This window comes from Perca fluviatilis, chromosome 5 (assembly GCF_010015445.1).
Source record: "Perca fluviatilis chromosome 5, GENO_Pfluv_1.0, whole genome shotgun sequence".
NCBI lineage: Eukaryota > Metazoa > Chordata > Actinopteri > Perciformes > Percidae > Perca > Perca fluviatilis.
The window spans coordinates 5,731,195-5,752,453 of NC_053116.1; the positions used below are offsets into that span (position 1 = coordinate 5,731,195).

Genomic DNA, 21,259 nt, shown 5'->3' on the forward strand with positions numbered 1-21,259 from the left:
TTTGTATAGTTTAATACCTTTTTTTACATTCAATATACATTAGAAGAAAATCATTCACTCTCATCGCTTATTTACTCATTTAACATGACCAGTTAGCCGTTAGATCAAAACTTATGTCTACTTGTTACAGTTGGCCAAATAATCGTTTCTAAAACCAGTGTGTATTTACTAAATCATACTCGTTAAACTTGTTAACATAACCGTTTCTAACAAGCACAGTGTCAAAGCTCGAAATGCTATGCTACATGAATCAATGGGATGACAATGACCCAGTTTACTGCGAGACGGCAGTTAACCGTCTGCAGTGACGTCATTTGTTTTCTACCGCAGCTTGTTCACGAGACGGTAGCTGACTGTTTACAGTAGCCTACCTTAGCTAGCTGCCCCGATCAATGGCAAACTTTCTATTTACTCTTTTATTGTTATGTTACAAACAACACTAGTTATCAAACAGGCGTTAAAAAAAAAGGTTGCGACCCCAACAAGTAAAGATGGGCAGTTTACCCATTACTGATCTGAAAAGAGAGGTGAAATAAAAGGAGAGTTTGACACAGCAACCTTCTCTCGTATTCTCCCAAATTGCATCTGAGAGCGAGCGGAGGTCCGTCCCCATAGCAACCGGAACGCAGCTGATTGTGCTGTGTCACTCCTTAAAGTGACAGTAGTAATATATATATATATATATATATATATATATATATATATATATATATATATATATATATATATATATATATATATATATACATACACACACATATAGAGAGAGAGACTATTTAACCATATCCATACTATTTACATGAAATGTCTTGTGGACACCCACTTGGGTGTGCCACAAATGCATTCAGGTGATCATCAAAATGCATGGTGATAACTTTAGTGGCCAAAAGAAATACTTCATCTTCTTTGATAATGATATTGATAATCTTATCAAAAGTAGGCATTTCATTTTCAACACTTGTACAGACAAACATTCCAATCTGGTACTCCGTTCCATGGATTTTCACCCAGGAAGTAGTGGAGACACTAGACACATTCAAAGTTTGACAAGACCTCAAGACCACACTAACCTCCAGATCGCTAGTTGAGACATGTTTAACAGGACCAAACTGTAGTCTTTTGAAATAAAAATTGTCCCAATGAAAAGCCAACTGATGCTGATGTTTCTTGTCTAATGTTTTGGTTAAGTTTTTAAAATTCTTCACCGACTTAGTTGTGTTTTCTTGTTTTCTTTTCACCAATAATTGTTTTGAAAGGGCGCCAGGCTTGTACATTGTTTATTTTCAACTTTTTTATGAATCCTAGTTTATCTTCAGGGGGCAGCGGCATCACTTTTGCCAGCTGGAACATGCGTGGCCTGGGTCATGTGGTCAAGCGAGCTAAAGTATTTTCACATTTGAAGTCTCTATCCGCTGATGTGATGTACTTGCAGGAGACCCATATTAGGCCTACGAGAGAGAAAATGCTTAAATGTGGCTGAGTTTGTCATATCTTTCAGTCCACGTTCTCTAGCAAGGCAAGAGGAGTTGCAATTTTAATCCGTAAGACAGTCCCTTTTAGGCATGTTTCTACTTTGAGTGATCCAAACGGTCTATATATTTTGGTAACTGGTTACATTTATTCATTTCATGTTACACTTCTTAATGTATATGGGCCTAACTTTGATGACCCTAATTTCTTTACTAAAATATTTAATTTACTGTCTGATTTTACTGATTCACATGTTATTATAGGTGGTGATTTTAACTGTGTGCTTGATAATGTTTTGGACAGGTCAGCCCAAATAAGCCAGTTACCTTCTGCCTCCATAGTTTTAAATAACCTTATTTCCTCTATGAATCTAGTCGATATATGGAGACTGATACACCCCACAGGTAGAGACTATTCTTTTTTTTCACAAAAGGCATAAGTCTTTTTCTAGAATAGATTATTTTTTTACTTGACTTAAACCTTATTTCAAACGTGATCTCCTCAGACTATCACAACATCTTAATCTCTGACCATTCTCCGACTTCAGTAGTTCTTGATCTTGGCCTTAAGACTAAGCCACATTGTTGGCGTTTTCATCCTTCTCTACTTTCTGATGTATCATTTTGCCAATTTATTTCTGAAAAAATCTCAGATTTTCTAGATATTAATGATAATTCTGAAGTCACTGACTCCACTTTATGGGAATCTTTTAAGGCTGTGATTAGTGGTCATACTATCTCTTTTGAGTCCTCGGCCAGACGAGCCAAACGTAGACGCCTTACAGAAATAGAAGTGGAATTATCTCAATTGGAACCCTCCTATAGAGTTTCCTCTAGCCCCTCTACTTTACAGAATATTCTTAAATTAAAGTATGAATACAATACTATTTTGTCTGGACAGATATGGGATCAATTGTTGAGGATAAGACAAAAATATTTTGAGTTGGGGGATAAGCCTCATAAATTGCTGGCTTGACAGCTGAGGGGTTTACAAGCAAATAAAGCCATACACAAAATCAAATAAAAAGTAGGGGACATGCTTGTGGATCCTAAAGGTATAAATGATCGCTTTAGAGAATATTATGAACAATTATATACATCAAGAGCAAAAGGGGATGTTTCTAATTGGCTGGGAGATTTGAGTCTTCCTAAATTGAGTGATGCTGCCTGTGAGGCTTTAAACTCTGAGATTACCATTCCAGACATTGTTGAGGTGGCGGGGCCAGATGGTTTCAGCATTGGATTATATAAAAAGTATTCTGGAAAGCTGGCTCCCCTTTTACTGAGGATGTTCACTCATTCTCTTGAAACTAAACAATTTCCTGACACATTGTATGATGCTAATATCTCACTAATATTAAAAGGAAGGTAGGGATGAGACTGAGCCTTCATCTTATCGGCCTATTGCATTACTTAACTCTGACATTAAAATTTTTACAAAATTATTAGCTAATAGGTTAAATAAATACATTTCATCCATTATACATATGGATCAAACTGGTTTTGTTCCTAATAGATTTTCATTTTTTAATGTTAGAAGATTAATGAACATAATGTACCATAAGTATAAAAAAGGCTCCAAAGTGGCTGCTCTGTGTTTAGATGCAGAAAAGGCTTTTGATCAGGTGGAGTGGCCTTATATGGTGAGAGTTATGGAGGAATGTGGACTTGGTAGTCGGTTTGTGTCATGGATTAAAACATTATATGCTCACCCAACCTCTTCCGTACTCACAAATCAAGAAAAATCAAAGTCCTTTTTATTGCATCGAGGAACACGTCAAGGATGTCCCCTCAGCCCTTTGCTTTTTGCAATAGCGATTGAACCCCTCGCGATCAGTATTAGAAATCATCCATCTATTGAGCCTGTAAGACTGGGAAATGTGAATCATCACATTTCCTTATATGCAGATGATGTTGTCCTTTTTTTGTAAAATCCTGAGCAGTCAGTCCCTTTGCTGTTAGATCTTATAAAATCATTTGGTACAGTTTCTGGATATACAATTAATTGGCAGAAGAGTGAATTCATGTCTTTAAATGTTGATCTTGATACTGAATTCCTACGAAATCTCCCTTTCAAAATTACGGACAGGCTTAGGTATCTTGGAGTTGTCCTGCCCAAAAACCCAAAATTAATTTTTAAATTGAATTTTCTTAAAAAATTGGAGGATCTAAAGAAAGACATTAGCAAATGGAGAACTCTTCTCTTTCTATGATAGGCCGTATAAATGCTATTAAAATGGTCTTTCTGCCTAGATTCTTGTATCTCTTCCAGAACATTCCTATTTTTTTGACAGTCTTTTTTCAAAATATTAGATTCAATTATCTTGCCTTTTATCTGGAGTTTTAAAGCTCACAGAATATCCAAGATACATTTACAAATACCAAGGGAGAGGGGTGGGCTAGGGTTGCCTTGCTTTTTACATTATTATTGGGCAGCAAATGCAAGGGCACTTGTTTATTGGCAGGGGGATTATAAAACGGAAATTTCTATTGACACTCCTCCCTGGGTTGCCATTGAGAAAAATGCTGTCAAAAATAGTTCGCTTCCAGCGTTGCCTACATCTGTTAAGGTGGATAATTTTATTGTTTCAAACTGTTTGAAAATATGGCGCCAAATAAAGAAGGTATGCAGAGTGCCTGACACTGCTATTTTCACCCCAGTACATCGAAATCATGCATTTCCCCCTTCCCTCTCAGATGCAGCATTCAACGTGTGGAGGCTGAATGGTATTGTTACCTTGGAGGACTTGTATATTGAAAAACATTTTGCTTCTTTTTCTCAATTAAAAGAGACATTTTCTTTACCTACAACACACTTTAGAAATTAGAAATTATGTAGTGCCATGTAGTGCCTAATTTTGAATCTCTGCCAGAGGAAAGGAGGATTTATAGACTGCTGTTGGGCTCGCCTGATTCCAAACATTTGATTTCAGAATTTGTTATTTTGTTTTCTGAAGAAATTAGTTATTCTACACATTCTTTAAAAAATGCTTGGGAGGAGGAATTGGGTATACAGATTGGGGCTGATGTGTGGGAGGAGAGCCTTGGCAGGGTTCGTTCTTGTTCTATTAACTCTACGCATCAGTTAATTCAATTTAAAGTGATGCATAGATTGCACTATTCAAAATCTAAATTACATCGAATTTTCCCCACAGTCTCTCCTACATGTGACCGGTGTAAATCTGCAGAGGGCTCTCTTACCCATCTCTTTTGGACATGCCCTAAACTTTACGAGTTCTGGTGTAACATATTTAAGTGGTTCTCTGACATGTATGGTTTTGTGTTTAACCCTGATCCAGAGGTTGCTTTATTTGGATATTCTGTGTCTTTGTCAGACCACTCTGGAAATCAGACACTATTCCTCAATTCAAGACCTGGTTGACTTACCTCACAGGAATACTCCACATGGAGAGAGTGCGGTATGGTATTATAGGCAACCTTGATAAGTTTTACAATATATGGCAACCATTTCTGGATCATCTTACCCACTTTAACACTGACCCTGATCAGTAATGTAAGGCATTGTGTACTGTCTGTTCTGCCCTCTGCTGAGTTTTTGCTTGTGCTTCTTTGCTGAAATTGCATACGCCCTGGTTGCTCTTAGGTTTTTTTAATTTATTTTTTTTCTTTTTATTTTTTTACATTGTCGTTATTAATGGTGAATGATGTTGATAATTGTTCACATTGTTTTATTTCTGCTGATATTATTATTCACTGAGTTGTATACATCTAAGTGTATTTTGTTTTCTTTTTTGTAAAATGAAAAATCTTAATAAACATACTTTAAAACGACTTTTTGAAGAAGTTGTGCTTGCCTTCGAACCGCATACACCACATGTGTATAAGTGGACCTATTTTCCTAATACATCTGGGGTAGTGTATCATCAGATGATGCTTTGGGATGAGCCTCTTATCTGTAAACACCAACTTAAAAAGTTTGTGATGGTCAGAAATCAGGTGCTTCAAATAATAAGTCATACCATCTGTTATTTTTGGTGAGAATACAATGTTGACGATCTGAATCAAAAGTATAATCGCATTCCAATTACTGTTATTCTGGTCAACTAGGTCTCCAAAAATCAAGGGATTATTTCGCAGGAGGCACCAAGACTGGATTGCATTGAGCCCGAGGTCATTGCTATCATCATTAACTTTGACTCCACTGGGTCTGTTCTTTCTCTCACTGTATCCATAGTTAAAGCTGTGAATCCTTTGAGAGAGGGCGTTTAAAGAAATGAAGGTCCTTCACCAAATACTGAAAAAGAAGCTTTAACTCATACTGTACTACACCTTCTAGTAGGTCGTGCATAATATCCACTGCATAATTGTCTGAGGAATGAAAAAAGTGCAGTGCATTTAGGGGACAGGTTCTCTTAACACCAAATGAGTGAACTAGAGTGGGATTTTGTATCATGGCATTGCAGTGTTCTGAATAGAGGTCCTTTGTGCGAAGAATTAAGTCTGGGTCATCCTCACGAAAGACTGACTGCAAACGTGTTTTGTCAGTTAAACAAAATCGACAACAGTAGGTTGCACTGAACGATTCAACCATACCAAAAAGTCCATGCATAGCTAAATTATCCCCAGTAACCTGAATAACAGACCCCTTTAATGGTGTATCTGAAAAGGGCACCTGGATTCCCTGTGTTTTCAAAGCTTTTAAGTCACGAACAAGAGGCTGTAGGATTGGATCAAAACCATACTTCTTCAAGTCCACAAGATGAATGTTCATCAAAACTGAATTCAGCTTCATTGGCAAATGTCTTAAAATAAAGTAAACACAGCCAAGTTTGTGAATTCCCTTTTTAGGTCCTAGCGGATTGGCCATTTCAAAATCATCATAATAAAGCTGAATTTGAAGAGCATGTTCTTGCTGTGAAAATAATGGATGATTTCTTAAATATGAACCATCATTAATGTCTTTGAAAATGCCATCTTCATGATGCTTTACTTGCTGGAAACAGTTGCTGAGTTCCCGGTTGGTAAACATTGACTCAAGAGTTCCCAAAATAGGCACATAAACAAAATTTGTCATTAACAGGAATTTGACTGTATACACCAGTAGTTCTATCCTTGCGTAAATCATAACGCACACCAAGAACATGCTCTACTGGTTCAACGATTTTCCATTTTTTCTCAAAATGTCTTTGCCTCTTAGTTTCAGTATTGAGGAATGAAAATGGATTTTCAAGCTGCTCAAAACAGTCTTTAACTTTATGTAGAGTTTGTTCAGTTACCTCAGATGAAAGACATTTAAGAACAGTGTCCTGTGCTTGGACATGGACGTCATTTACAAATTCCTCCATTGAACCAACTAAAGACTGCACAGTACTTTCAGAGACTCCAGATGCTTGCACTTGAGCGACAATAGAGCTACACATATCCAGTAACTGTCTCTTTTCAAGAGGAGCTGGGTAACTGACGAAAGAAACTGCACTTGGCAGTGGATCAGAAACACAAACATTACTGTCAACATTGTCCAAAGGATGAACAGAACTTGAAGCTACACAGTCTCCATGTACTTTCAATAAATATTTGTTGAATCCACAATATGTGTAAAAAACAGAAGAACACCCATTCTCGCCACATTTCAAACGCAATGTGCGTCCTGGGTACAAAGCATTACTGAACTTCAAATGTTGAAAAAAAATGGAGCAACTTTTGTGCTGTACCTTGCAAATGTAACAGGTGAACATTTTCAAACCTCAGTATGATCAACTTTTGCCCGGATTTCCTTGACCCGTGGACTCTCTTTTGTAGTGCCGACGTCAATCCCATACATTGTAGTCTGAAGGAAAGTGTAGAAGTTGCACAAGGCCTCATCGTAGGATACAGCAAAGACGAAGTGGGCCTTAAACAGTTCGTCGAAGGCAGCCACAGCTGTCTGCGCCACGCAGGGAATGGCCTTCTGATCGAGGATGACGTAAAACTTCTGGATACTACTCTTCTTTTGTCCAACACAGAGGAGGAAGGGCTGTGCTGATCCAACTCTTTCAAGGAATGTCACCATGCTTGTCCCCACCTAAAAGTGTTGGAGGAGAAATTAGGAACAGTATTTTGTTTGTTTACACACCAAATAGGCAGAAAAATAATTTAGCTGGATAGGCAGGTAACACCTCTAAATGACATGGCACATTAAAAGCAGAGCTTTCTGGGATCTATTGAATGTCCATTCAACCAAGGTCAGCATACATAAAAAAATAATAAAAAACTATCTCATATTATCTTGGCCTCCTGGATTACAATGCCACCACAGCAGTGAATAAAATATCACCAAATCATTTTATCAGCAGTTTTATGTAAACAATATACTTCAACCATTTGGTCACCAGACTGCAACCCTAAAATATATACAATGAAAATTGAATGATGGATTAAACAAGATGAAATATCCCATGTCTACCTATCTTTCACTAAGAGTTTTCTTTTAAAGGAACATGCCAATATTTTAAATGTTATCCCCCAGAGTTGGATAAGGTGATCCATACCCTTCTCGTCACTGTGCGTGCAGTAACTCAGTCTGATGCACCCACCATTAGCCTAAATTAGCATTAATTCATTGACCAACATTGTCCTGTTTGCATAATGTGACTAATATAATTAATATAACTGTAATATAATTACAGTGTGTACAAATTTAACTGTGAAATGATACTTAGCTATTTTCTAAGCATGTACATGCTTGGAACTACATTCTCATTCAGGCAAAGCACTGCTACTTGGGATTTGCAGAAGTAACACCAGATTAATAGTGCTTCGCCTGAATGAGAACATAGTTCCAAGTATGTACAGTATATGCTTATAAAATGCTTAGGTCTCTTTTTACATTGGTATTTATGTTGTAACTCTACAAGCCACAACATGTAAATGGGAAATGTTGGAGTTCTTTTGTTACTTTTGAGAGCTATAAGGCTTGTTGCTTCTGCCCACCTCAATAAGCCATACAAAACTAGGCTAATAGTGGGTGTGTCAGACTGAGTTACTGCCAGATAGAGACATTAGGGGTATGTATCATCTTATCTAACTCTGGGGGAGATGATGAATAAGCTAATTTCTTTAACTGCTGTGAGGGGGAGATACACACGGCTGACAAAGAAAGTGACAAATCATGGGTCAATTAAGTGTTCAAAGAGGTGAGGCAACATTCAGTCACCATCTATGTCCTGAAAGTACCTTCATGAACTTGACCACATGGTCAGTAGCTTCAGTGGCACTGATTTTCCCATGTCTTTGTCCTTTTGCGGTTGGAGGCAAGAGATGAACGAGCAGGAGGATAGCTGCCAAGTCACTGTCCCAACCTAGTGGATTAGTATGACAACACCCACATCCCATGAGTATACAGTCATAGCTCATGAAGAACACTGGCAAACACAATCCGTGTACACTTACCGTAATCATTCGATTCTTCTTGAGCAGACCAAAGGTCATCCACATGAGTACCAGGGCGAAGGCCTTTGCAGACAGTGATAATCCTAGGTTTGTAGAACGTTGGCCATTTTGCAATAAACTTGCCCGGGACGTCTTCTCCAAATAGCATTGTGAAGTCTTGGTTAATCTAACACAGACAGAAACCATGTCAAAACATTTAACCCATTTAATAATTAGTACATCAAGCTAGTCTCTATATTTCTTACCAAGCCTGGTGTATCCAAGAATCGGGGGAAGACATCTAGGATGCCTGAAGACTGGTCTGGATCGTGTAGCATACTCTGACGGTGCTTGAAGGTTGCCTTCATTTTCTCCTTAATGACTGGTTGGTCCGCTGAATGCTTCATCACTGACATCGCTTCTCTGCATTCATCACCTGACAGCTGCTCAGATGTTGATGTCTCACGCAGGGTCTTAGGGCCATGTTGTTCAGCAGACTTGGAGCTCCTCTTGAAGTCACTTGTGGTATTGCGCTGAACCGTTTTCAATCTGTAAACCAGGTAACCTTGGCCACTGTGAGGATTGTAGTAATGTTCCTGTCAGACGAGGAAACAGACAAGACGCACTGTCAATATTAAAATCCATCAAAGCTGGTGTCTGTATCAGGACCTCAAAATACGGCTTCTCTCTATACATACAAATTAGACTAAATGAGGGGTTCCTGTTATGTAATACTCACATAACCAGTTGGTGAAGCCGTGTCCTTCAAATTGGGGGAAAAGGGTGACTATTCCAAGGGCATAGGTCACGCGGACATTGATTGGTGGGACCCTCCTACACCATAGCAAGATAGGGTCAGTTTGAAATGTAGTTCAAATAAATTTAACATGGCTGGTGTAAAAGCTTGAGAACAGAGAATGGATATTTTGACAAGTATTTCAGTTATGAAGTAGACCATACAACCCCAATTCCTAAAAGGTTGCTGCAAAAAGGACATAAATGTTGACAAATACAAATTTGACTATTTCATGGAAAATATAAGCACATTTTGATTTGGTTGATGAAGTTGTCTAAATATAGACAACAAAAGGAGGAACATTTCACAATTAGGTTAACTGGCATCATGACTGAGTATTAAAAAAAAAGCATCCAAGTCTGTCAGAAGTGCAGATCTGGAGGTAAAGGTTAACCTTTTGTGTGGCCAAATAATGAAACAATATAAGAATGTTTAACATGAACTTGAGAAGAAGTTTTGGGATTTCATCATCTACAGTACATAATATCATGAAAATATTCAGAGGATCCAGAAAAAAAAGGCCATGTCCCATCTTTTTTGAGACGTGTTGTTGGCATCAAATTCAAAATTAAATCTATTTTCCAAAAAACAATAAACCTTTTCCTCTTGACATAATTTGTAAATAATAGTATTCTGTTTTCATTAACATTTTACACAGCATCTTTAACTTACCCATGACTCAATCATATCTGCCACCAGGATGTTGACGAGTTTCCTTCTTGTTTGATCAGAAAGGCCTTTGGTCGCATTGTACTCTTTGAATATGTCTTCACCCCCAGTTTTTTGATGTAGAGCTACGTAGACCATCTGTAATATAGAGGTTGCATGTTAGCTTGCTATGCATTTTGAAAATGGTTTGACATTCTACCAACAACCTAAGAACAACTTACATCTTTTACAGCCTAACTGTCAGGTGGTCCTTCTACCAGTCAAGGGTGTGATTCTTCCGGATAAATCCGGAAATCCGGCTTTTCCGACCTGAAAATGAGATTCTCGTAAATCATGCCAATCCGCAAAAACAAAATGTTGGAAGGTTATTAAGGTAGATAGTCGATTGGTCAGGGGATAAGACCTGGACAAATCAGGTTACGTTACCTTGCGTAATGGACGCCGTCTGGCCAATAGTAGTGATTGAAGGGCGGGTCTTGGCGTAGGAATCGTAATTTCAAAGCCGGGAAAAAGAGCTCTATGCAGAGAACACAGATGTGCTGGGCGAGCCGTCGGTGGAAGCTAACAGAAGCTAGCTTGCGTAAACTGACAGCTGACCAGGTATCTCAAAGCTACCAAGTGATCGGCGGAGACAGGGAGTAGGCTACATGTACTTGAAAGAGTCCGGCAGTCGTGGCAGACGAAGGTCCAGTTGGGAGTTTGGATGGAGAGTCCACTTAAGTCCACTGTGGTCTGAAGGGATAATCCTCGCTAGATCAATAGTTTGCGGTAACAGTTAGTCGGGAGGTTGACAGCAAACGTTAGCCAGCTGAAGCTAACAGTTGATCGATGGTGAGTAACGTAGCTACGCTACACAGGCTGGCAGCAGCACAGAGTCCAGAATTGGTAAGTCACAGCAGGGGATAGAAAAGTGTTGAATGACCAACACCTAATCTAAAACTTAGGGTACTTAATTTACTAGAAAACACAACAAAATATCAATTTCGCGGATTGTGAAGCGGCGATATTCACGTCAGCGTCCTCACGTTCCAACATATTTTTTTTTTAAGTGGTAAATAGCTACATGTTCAAGTATCCTCAAGGTATATGGACTTTTAACCCTTGTGTTGTCCTCGGGTGAAATTTGACCCTTTTGAAAAAGTTTTTTATATAAAAAATATGGCTTTCAACCAAATTGCAGAACATTATCATGGATGCATGGATATGTTTTATGGATTCCATACAACGTTATATGCAGGCATAATTAATGATAACTTGCATTGAATTTTGGTTTGTTATATTCAATTTTATTTGAATATATATATATATATATATGAAAAGAAAAAACAGTATCCTGACTAAACTTTAACATACACCAGTCTGTGATCCACTCAACATCCTCTGATCTTAACTGTTAGTCAAAATAATTAATAATTTCTGCTTTTTTACCTAAAAAAAAATATAGGTATAATGTCATATAAATTCGGTTTATTGATCATGAATAAAGAAAGCTTTGAAAGCGTTTTTGACAAAAACCTTTAAAAATTAAAAAAAGCGACAAACGGGCCAGAAAAAAGCACTAAAAAATGAATTTTCAATTTTGACCCAGAAGGAAAAGGCAATACAACACAAGGGTTAAACGTGACAATGACTAAGACAAATAGTTTAAAAAAACAACTACAGTAAAACATGTGATCATGTGAAATTGTGTATATATACACAATACCTTGGCCACAATTTCTGTAGCTTCCTTTTCAACTAAAACAGTTAATTTTATTATGTGGTGCTAATGACATTTTTCCTCAGGTATTTGGAGAAAGCAACACAAATCTGTATATTCTCAAATAGTAAGGTCTTAGCCACTATTAGTTGTTTGATGATGACCTGGCCAAAGTAGTTAAGTTTAGTTTTCCCAATGATTTCATTGTAGGATTATGATATTATTGCAATATGTAAATCCAGATTGACTCTTAATTTAACATATGGTTGGAAGAAGTAAAAATTGATCCAAAACGTTTTAGTTTTTAAAAATTATGACTTTTATTATTGTGTAATGTCAGAAGGACTTCAACTGTTTTGCCAGTCAAATTAACTTTAATGAGTGCATATTGAAATATTACACTGTTGGTTGGCAAAAAATGCATCTCAAAATGCATCAGATTGATGTTTTAAAATATGGAATATTTAAAATTTTCTTCCAGGGGAGCATGCCCCCGGACCATCCCAGAGGGGTAATATCCTTCTCACCTTTTTCACCCCTGACCCGTTTTCATGCCTGAACAGTACTATTACACATCTCATAAAGAACACATGCTGAGCATGCAGGTTGACAGTCTGGCAGATTCATTCAGTAAGCCTTCTAAATGACCACACAGTTAAATGAAAACATCTCAAAGAAAAACAAACGGTATAAAGCCTTCCTAAAAGGATAGGTTGGGGGGGTGGGGGGGGGTGCTGTCGCCGCATCATGGGTGCGCTGTATATTTTCCTGCTTTTTTGTCCTATGCCAATCACACCTATGAGTTGCCTTTTCCGTGCTTTGGTGCATTCTGTAATTACAGTGGAGCCTGAACTCACAGACTCAACTGATGAGAATGACCTCACAGACTCAATGGGTGAGAATGACCCCTCATCTGAGCAGAAGGAGGCCTCAGAGACCTCTTTCTCAGCTAAGGGAAGAAAAGGGGGAGGGGAGGCAGTTTTAGAATATTTAACTTTAGTTGGAAAATATATTTTGCATAAGGCAACATCACCACAGTTGCCTGATCTTGCATATTTGCTCTCAAACATCTAAAGTTGTACCAATAGCTATATTGTTGTTTCTGTTCCTATTGACAGATGTACTAATTTTAAGTCACTCTGGACAAAAGCGTCTGCGTTTCTGTGTCTTACCAGAGTCCTCATTAGACACCTTGAAAGATACTGCAGTAGATCTCACTAACTCATCAAAAATATCAGCATCTACATCAAATCCTGAGGAGTCCTGCAGGTTCACATCAGGTTCATTTGGCAGGTTGAACTTAGCTGAAACTGAGATCCAAAACACTTACTGTAATTTCCCAACTATTAACCACAGTTGATACATTAATTTTGTAAAATTCCTGCATCCCTGCAACTAATACTCGGATGCAGCCTATACATGGAAATGCCTTTTTATCTCATTGGACTATAAGACACCTGGTTGTAAGTAATGCACTACTGCGAGAAGGTGGCAGTAATGCACATAAAAGCAGTTTGGCAACAGCACCACAACCACATCTATATGATATGATGAAATAACTTCAAATAAACTGTCTGGTTCTGTTTTAGAAAATTACATTACATAATCATGAGGTTTATACACTTTGCTGTTAATAATCAAGAACTGACTTATATTGGCATGCAATAATAGGTGTGATGTGAAAAATCGGTGGGTTACCGTTTTACTTACCTTCTTGAATGAACTGAAAGTAATCGTAGCTGTCATTCTTAACTGGTATTCGAACCCATTTCAGGACACCAATGCACTCCAATTGAACCAGCATTTCTTTGTTAAAAAATAAATAAAATACAACACAAATTTCAGGCCAACAGTTAAACATGCCAATGCACCAGTTTCAAAGATTAAGAATGATTGACATTTACAGGAAACAAGATATTAAAGAATATCAGTGGCTATTTTCAGTTCATTATATTTTTCTAGATTTTGTATTATGCACTGTCATATTTGCAATTAGCCTGTATAACAAGTATCCTGCAAAATTTGGCAAATCCAAATATGTCATTGGTGACCTGAGCCTGACTCCATACTGCTTAATACTATTACTAAAACAGCCCATTTTCACTTCCACGAAACCCAGCATAGCCTAATCAAATATATTTATATTTATTTGAAATATCTGACTGATGGTCAGTGGGCAAATGTTATTTTCGTTTTGTACTTTAGATTGTATTCTGTGAAAATTAGCAGGCATGCAAGTCAAGCTGTCAGTAGCAACTCTTTGTATTGGGAAAAACGGGAGTATTACAGGAGGTTAAAGTTCATTTTTTCCCCCTGTTTACTACAGCTATATCAGTGTTTCCCACACAGACTAATTTATTAACACTATTAAAACACTCAGCGTATTCGTTAAGAGCATGTCTTTCCTTTCCTTTCTTTTTATATATATGTCAATGGTCCTTTCCCTGCTCTCCCTCCGTCTCTGTCACTAAAGCCCGTTTTACAGTAACCGCAGCCGAGCTGGCGCATGTAAATGTGACGTCATGAAATCTCGGTGACTATTTATACTTGCGCGTGGTGGTCGTGAAACTAGCTGCAGTCTTCTCCTGAACAGCGGTGGCGCTAATGAGCAAAGGCTACCGACGTTGCCCTTTCTACGGACTAGGAGAAGAAGAAAAAGGTAAACAACGGCAGAACTGGCAGCAGCATTGCAGTCAATACTTCGATTTGATTCAATGACCTACTTCGTCGGATCAAGCCTTTCATTCACCATAAAAGAGCTCATCTTAACCCAGTAAGTTTACCAGAGAGACTTGCAGTCACTCTGAGAGTCCTGGCATCCGGTTATCGGCGAACTCATTCAGGCCTACTGTTTCCGCTTTGTCGCGCGCATCTGAAAAAAAAAGAGCCGTCCGTGACCTCGGCTCGCGCGCCATAAATCGGACGCGCTTGCCGGATATTACGTCATTTTGACGTCACGATGTCGCGCGCCACCAGCTTCTTTCCCCAAGCAGTCTTTCTGTTGAACACTCAGAAATAGCCCCCACCCTTACACTGAACAAAGTCAATCATCACTGTTCTGCTCATCTACCTCATGTCTATTTCAATCCTACAATTACAATATTGTTATTAATATATTACCATTGCACACTGATCTGCCTTGCACTGTATTCATATTTAAATCATAAAATCTCTATACTGACTGATGTTGCACTATTCCTTCCCTCTCTTTGTTGTTTTTTTGTTAAAATTGTAAATTATATTGTATTGTTACACTGTACACTTAACACTTTTTAGATTTCTTACTGCCATTTCTGTTTTTATTCTTTATATGTTAAGTGAGCGTTGTACTTTGAGAGCAAAGATTAACCGGAGTCAAAATCATTGTATGTTTACGCAAACCTGGCCAATAAAGCTGATTCAGATTCAGATTCTGGTTCTGATTATTCCTCAAAAGGTTCACTGTATACAGTTTTGTTACTTTTTTAGTGTCTATAAGTTTGAGAGATTTAATATATTCCTTGAATTCACATTAACAAATCAGTGAATTTAAAGGGTCTGACAACATGATTGACACACACAGGGATACCTCGGAATGATATCACTGCCTGCCAGGAGCATGGAGAGAGAGAAAGAGAGATTTTTAAAGGAACTTTATTCTATCAATGCTCCAACTCATTATTTACAAAATGACACATCTATTTTCCAACAACTGGCCAATAAATACACATATATAGACATTTAAAAAAGATCAATAAATTACATCAACTCCTGAGAAAAAATTACTTGGTCTCATTCAACAGAGCACAACACATCACCATAGGCCCAAATCACACTGAACTGATCAACATCCTTCATCTCTTTATCACAATTAAAGTCAAGAGAGCGAGAGGGAGAAGAGGGAGAGAGAGGGAGGGAGGGAGCGATAGAGAAAGGGAGAGAGGGGGAAAGGAGAGAGAGAGGTGGAGGGAGAGCGAGAGGGATGAGAGAGAGAGAGAGAGAGAGAGAGAGAGAGAGAGAGAGCGCGGAGCAGAGGCTGGAGAGCAGTACGTCTCACACAGAGGTAAGACCGGAGGAGAGGGACTCTACCCGGGGACACAGAGGACGGTAAACCCGCCTGAACCCACTCTACGCACTAAGAAATATCTGTGAAATACTTTATGTGTCGACTGAATATACAGTAAGTCTTCTAAGCTTACATTTGAGAGTTGATAATATATGAATATGGTTCCACAAGTATTTTATGGTTAAAATGCATGCATGTACTTTATTGGTGCTTTTTAACGATATTGTGAATGAATTAAGAAAACAAACGCGTGTTCATTTACTTTGAAAACCAGACCTATGAATTAAAATTTAAATCTGAATTAAAAGGCTAAAGTTCTGCGTGTGGTATGGTATTCATAATGCATGTCATTTAGAAAGAGAAAACAACAACGTTAGCCTTTCAAAGTGTGATCCAGTTCTGCCTGTCGACTGTGCACTTAGTGTTTCATCGATTGAAGGCTATTGGCAGTAAAAGCTGCACCTGTTGCACTACATTCGCTCTATCTCCGGTGATGTTTAAAATGCGTGCAAGGCAACTAATTAATGTGCACATCTCTCTGTTGTCCAGGTATTGGGATGCGCCACTCGTGCGTAAAAAAGCCTGGCACCGTCTCCAGAGCGCCCACGAAGCACCGGGAGGAACCCATACATAACCATCGTTAAACCTTATTGTTGGACACTGTCAACCTTTTTCAATACTCGTTTAAAATCCCAGCACCGGGGGAGGACAGAGTCAGAGGGAGGAGGAGGGGAAGGAAAAACAAAACGCATCATCGGCAGACTTGATCCGAAAAGGAAAAAGTGAAGGAAGGAACCCGAGTGGAGATTAAACAAAGTGTCACATTTTTTGAACTGGAAATGAATAATCAACCCTGACAAAGCTGACAGCGGGTGGCTTATTGAGTAAGCGTGAGGCAGAGCGTCCGGAGCGTTTTCACACCGAGGACACCAAACAGATTCCACATTAACCGCGGACCAACTCTCCGTGGGTGAGATATTTTTTCCTCCACAGCAAACACATCTGACAGGATTATTATTTATGCATATGATTTTCTCACATCACACTCTGTAACTGTAACTGTGCAGTGAGTTTGAGGAGGTGAGAGGGCATGGAAACAGTTTACATCTTCTCTATTTTTTTTACATAACATCCCAGAAACTACAAGCATCTGTGAAACTACTGACCCTGAATGAACTAGTGGACCTGCAGATACCTTCTTAGTGACTTGCTGGTGGTCCCTGGACCTCAGTTTGGGAAAAGAGGAAAGACTGATCTCTTCTTTCTACTCTGCAGTGATGTAATGGAGGGTTAACACACCTTAACTTGACCTTTTTGTTTGCTGAACTGTGCATAATTAACTTTTAAGGGTCAATGACAAATTCATGTGATGTCTGAAAACTAAGTCCAATACACTGTTTCTCTAAAAAAAATATTTATAATTTAAAAGACAACAAAAGGTCCAAGGCACTCTTTCTTTAAAAGCATTTATTTAGATTGCTATTTCCTATCCACATCTTACATTAAAAGTAGACCTGGGCAGCAACCCACGCTCATCGGCACAAAGCAGCCTTCTTCACTTTTTCCCTTCCTAATTTTAGAGGTTTTTTTTCTTTTCATCCCACAATGCTCAGAGACTCTTAGTGCGTCTTCAAAACATGGAGAACGTGTCCATCCCTGGTGGTGTGCCACCGCCAGTCTGCAACGACTCGGTGGACTTCTACTCCCTTGCGTCAGGCAACCGCACTGACCTGAACTGCACTCCTCCGTCTGAGTTTTACTTCTACGCTGACCTTTACATAATTTTACCGGTCATCTACTCTGTAATCTGTGCCGTGGGGCTGACAGGCAACACAGCTGTCATCTATGTGATCCTCAAAGCCCCCAAGATGAAAACGGTCACCAACATGTTCATCCTGAACTTGGCCATCGCCGACGACTTGTTCACTCTGGTGTTGCCGATCAACATAGCCGAACACCTGCTGCACTACTGGCCTTTTGGCGAGGTTTTGTGCAAAGTCATCCTGAGCATCGACCACTACAACATCTTCTCCAGCATCTATTTCCTGACAGTTATGAGCATTGACCGCTACCTGGTGGTTTTGGCCACGGTGAGGTCCAAGCGCATGCCGTACCGCACCTACCGAGCAGCCAAAATCATCTCGCTCTGCGTCTGGATCCTGGTCATCCTCATTGTCCTGCCTTTCAGCGTTTTCGCCGGCGTCTACATGAACCCAAACGATGGCAGGAAGAGCTGCGTGCTCAGCTTCCCCAGCCCCGAGAGTTTGTGGTTCAAAGCAAGCCGGATCTACACGCTGATCCTGGGCTTCGCCATCCCCGTCTCGACCATCTGCATCCTGTACACCATGATGCTCTACAAGCTGAGGAACATGCGGCTCAACAGCAACGCCAAGGCGCTGGACAAAGCCAAGAAGAAAGTCACCATCATGGTGTTCATCGTCTTGGCCGTATGCCTGTTCTGCTGGACGCCGTTCCACCTCAGCACCATCGTGGCTCTGACCACAGACCTGCGGACTACGCCGCTCCTGATTGGCATCTCCTACTTCATAACCAGCCTGAGCTACGCCAACTCCTGCCTCAACCCGTTCCTCTACGCCTTCCTGGACGATAGCTTCCGGAAAGCCTTCAAGAAAATGTTGGAATGTAGACCGGCCTGAATGTACGACCCAGGGAAAAGCCTGTCGCAGAAGTCCGCAGAGACTTGCTGAGCGAGGACATGGACTGTGATGAATTTTTTATTTGATTTGGTTCGCTTTGTTAAAGCTGCACTAGGCAACCTTGCGCATTGTTTGCACATGATAGCAAATCTTTCATTTATCTTCGATACACAGCAAACATATAAGATTATGTCTGTAAACACCGCACAGCATCCTGTGACAAAAACCCATCTATAAATGCTTTATACTAGGGATCAACTGATACTGGTTTTTCAAGGCCGATTCCGATTATTAGTAGTTCATGAAACCGATAACCGATTTTTTTAATAAATATGCATATACAGTGAAAATGAAAATCTTAAGTCAAAATTAAGATTTTGGAATGTTACATACTCCAACACAAAACTTTGTTTAAAAGCTTTAAGCAATTATTTATTATATTAGAAACTTTCAACATAATACCCAGTAAAAGATAGTCAGACTAAGTGGTGAGTGAAACCGAAGAAGAGGGACAGACACGAGCTGTAGCCGAGCCAAAGTAGACCACTTTTTAATTCATTAATTTTATCAGTTATCAGGCAAATAAAACACTACCAAAAAACGTGGGCCGATAATCGGCCAGGGATGATAATTGCTCTATCCCTACTTTAAGCCTACTGTAAATAAAGCGTCAAGAGAGGAAAACATCACAACATTTTGTGAGTCCAGGGCCACGTTCAATCTCAAAACTGTGTGCTTTCTGTTGCTACTGTTTCCTGGATGAATGACGTGTTTACTCAGAAGGCTGTGAAACGGTGCGCAGCGGGCTTTGAGATATGTCTCGATTATTGATCACAGGGGGATACCCAATCAGCAGGGACATTTCTGTAAACTCGCGGTAATAAAAAGGCAGAGCGTTTCCGCGCACAATAGGGTGTTCAACGCACCCCTGTTTCAGTTTAAAAACGTTTTGTCGGGGCTGAACGTGGCCCAGGTGTTTAGGTGTCACTTTAAGTTCATCACTTCCTGTGGGTGGAGACAGTCTTGTGCCACAGGATGGTTTTTCTTACACTGCTGGTCACAGCAGGACTGTTTGTATTTTTACAGAATTTGCCTAGTCCAGCCTTTTATGGCTCTGAGAGCACAGTGAGAGAGAGAAGAGAGAGAGAGAGAGAGAGAGAGAATATTGGAAGTGGATAAGAAATGGGCAATTTTGCTTGCAAAGGGAATGATGATGGTTGACATAAAGGACAATACTGGCATTGGAAAAACAACAACTCGAAATACTTCAGCAGAATTGCCCATCGTCATTGTGTCTGAAGAACTGGCCATTCAAAAAAAAAAAGATTGTTTTCCAGTTTGAGACTGCAATTAAAATGTCAGACCTTTTCCACGATAGTAATGGGAAAAAAAAATCCAATTAGGACTTTGAGGCAGCAAGCCAAGATGGGTCACTGCAAACAGTCTCGAACCGAGGAGCGAGGAACGCCTCTGAGGGTTGGGACGTCTGCTGCGGGAAGAAAATCCAGTTCAACACAGTGTCATTGATTTGCATGCTGTCAATCAAATCAAAGGGATAATAATAGTCAGGGTGGGAGGGTAACAGCACACACGTCAGGGGAGAACAGCTGTTTATCCGGGATTTCTTTTTTTAAATCAAAATTTGTGGGTTGACTTGAGAAATATTGTGTATTTCATCAAACATCTAATCTGCATTCAACCCTTGTCCAGTTTTTTATATCATGAATATGGGTTTATTTCAACCAAATTGCCCAAAAATAACATGGATGGATGTTGTATGGAAATATGGAAATACAAAATGCTTCGCAGGTAAAATGAATGATTACTTTCATTGCATTTTGGGTGTTTTATTTAATGTTTAAATGGTTTCAAAACAGTATCCTGACCAAACTTTGACATAAACCAGTCTGTGATCCACTGAAAATCCTCTGATCTTAACTAGTAGTCAGAATAATTCGGTATAATGTCATATGAATTAGGTTTATTCATCATGCATGTATAAAGAAAGCGTTGTGACAAAAAAAAGAAAGCGTCAAAAGCATCGAAAAAAAGCACCATAAACAAGGACAACTATTTCATGGTGGACGGGAAGACAAGGGTTAAGTGGTGCTGTGTTTCGAGCAAAGTAATCTCAAATGATTGATTTTCTGGATTAGTTAAGGTTTTGGAGTTTATTTGCAAAGTGAGATATATCCCTTTCTATTTATTTTCCTAAATTATGTATTTCTTGTGGTGTATGCATTCAAACTGGTGTTGCTTTTGATCAAATATCTTAATTTTTTTTTTTTTGTGTACTAAAGGGAATTTCAATACAACTGTTGTTGGTTGAATTATTTTAGAACTGGCTTTTATATTGTTTGTGTGCAAATTGTCTCTTAATATGTACCACTTAAAGAAATAAAAAAGGAACCTTACCAACCCTGTTACAGGACATGGCAGGAGGGCTATGTAAAAATGTAACTTGTGTTTCTCTTAACGTCTTCATTTTATTTTTTGTGAGCTTCTGTTGCCCCCTGCTGTAAAACGGGGCGTTGTTACCCTGAAAATGCAGCCTGA

General features: G+C 39.2%; 2 protein-coding genes across 3 annotated transcripts; one reads left to right on the plus strand and one right to left on the minus strand.

Moving 5' to 3' along the window:
* Nucleotides 1–7,126: 7,126 nt before the first annotated feature.
* On the minus strand, nt 7,127–10,759 carry LOC120559579. Of its 2 annotated transcripts, none has more exons than XM_039801403.1 (8): nt 10,729–10,759; nt 10,524–10,611; nt 10,306–10,440; nt 9,577–9,671; nt 9,104–9,433; nt 8,859–9,024; nt 8,643–8,767; nt 7,127–7,491 (listed from the first exon to the last, which is right to left on the minus strand). In XM_039801403.1, the coding sequence occupies exons 5-8, from the start codon at nt 9,251–9,253 to the stop codon at nt 7,168–7,170; spliced, it is 765 nt and encodes a 254-aa protein (XP_039657337.1). In that variant the 5' UTR covers nt 9,254–9,433; nt 9,577–9,671; nt 10,306–10,440; nt 10,524–10,611; nt 10,729–10,759; the 3' UTR covers nt 7,127–7,167. The 2 variants fall into 2 exon arrangements, with proteins under 2 accessions (XP_039657337.1, XP_039657336.1); XM_039801402.1 differs by having other exon boundaries at nt 9,577–9,819.
* Nucleotides 10,760–16,014: 5,255 nt separating this feature from the next.
* Nucleotides 16,015–19,038, plus strand: npbwr2b (neuropeptides B/W receptor 2b). Its single transcript, XM_039799469.1, has 3 exons — nt 16,015–16,160; nt 16,596–17,016; nt 17,184–19,038. The coding sequence occupies exon 3, from the start codon at nt 17,684–17,686 to the stop codon at nt 18,701–18,703; it is 1,020 nt and encodes a 339-aa protein (XP_039655403.1). The 5' UTR covers nt 16,015–16,160; nt 16,596–17,016; nt 17,184–17,683; the 3' UTR covers nt 18,704–19,038.
* The last annotated feature ends 2,221 nt before the right edge of the window (nt 19,039–21,259 follow it).

Excerpts from the sequence above, each read along its gene's own strand:
- LOC120559579 (XM_039801403.1), bottom strand. The coding sequence starts at position 9,253 with ATGTCAGTGATGAAGCATTCAGCGGACCAACCAGTCATTAAGGAGAAA. Across the intron at positions 9,025-9,103 it reads TCTTGGATACACCAGGCTTG|ATTAACCAAGACTTCACAAT; the intron begins GTAAGAAATATA and ends TGTCTGTGTTAG. Across the intron at positions 8,768-8,858 it reads AGAAGAATCGAATGATTACG|GTTGGGACAGTGACTTGGCA; the intron begins GTAAGTGTACAC and ends CTAATCCACTAG.
- npbwr2b (XM_039799469.1), top strand. The coding sequence starts at position 17,684 with ATGGAGAACGTGTCCATCCCTGGTGGTGTGCCACCGCCAGTCTGCAAC.